Below are 687 nucleotides of genomic sequence, written 5' to 3'. Positions count from 1 at the left end.
ATGAGGTTATCAACGTGTAAAATTAAGGAGCGTTCAAAGTCTAACACAGTCAAGTCCTGGTTTATGACCAGGGGTTTCAAGCAGAACAAGACTAGTTTATTGTTGCAGCCCACAAGAAGATCTCCGTTTACCGGACAACATGAAATGCACAGTGGAGGATCTGAAAGTGGCATTTCCACAATTGACATCTGTTCTTTTAAGGTTTCACTGTATGACTCTTCCATCTTGTGACCAACCATCCGAACACAAACACGGGAACTCCCTGCAGACATGCTCCTCCAGTTCATATATGCTCTCAGGAAAGTGGCTTTGCTTTTCTCTTCAATTGTTACCAGATAGTCTCCTTAAAAGAAAGCAGCAGTACTGATAAATCACGAAAGAACAGATCACAGTTTTTGAGCCCTTTACCTGCAGCAGTACGTACAAAGAAGATACTGAATTCTCAACTCTTACATAAAATTCTAAAAAACAGTTTTCAACATTTTTTTTTCTCTAAGGAAATCCAAAGTTTCTTTGCCGGGTGGCACATGCTTCACATACCATTTAAAAAAAAAAACGGATTTACAGACCTAGGTCCAGACTCCCTGCTACCTGAATCCGCTTTATAAGCTGTAGCTGCAGACAAGGTGTTGTGCCCCCCCGCCCCCGACAATATCCATTGACGAGAAAATGGTTTGTTCTCCGAAG

The 687-nt window shown here is 41.6% G+C and overlaps 1 protein-coding gene across 1 annotated transcript in view; it reads right to left on the bottom strand.

Moving 5' to 3' along the window:
* HPS3 (Hermansky-Pudlak syndrome 3) overlaps positions 1-343 on the bottom strand; it is a gene marked incomplete at its 5' end in the record, with an annotated part of 15,918 nt that extends 15,575 nt beyond the window's left edge. Inside the window, one exon of the mRNA XM_010131309.1 lies at positions 4-343. Within this exon, the coding sequence (XP_010129611.1) occupies positions 4-343 (340 nt within the window). The remainder of the gene's footprint in view (positions 1-3) is intronic.
* Positions 344-687: the final 344 nt, after the last annotated feature.

The sequence above is a fragment of the Buceros rhinoceros genome, unplaced genomic scaffold (genome assembly GCF_000710305.1).
Source record: "Buceros rhinoceros silvestris isolate BGI_N320 unplaced genomic scaffold, ASM71030v1 scaffold38202, whole genome shotgun sequence".
NCBI classification, from domain to species: Eukaryota; Metazoa; Chordata; class Aves; order Bucerotiformes; family Bucerotidae; genus Buceros; species Buceros rhinoceros.
This window is presented reverse-complemented; position numbering and strand designations above follow the sequence as displayed.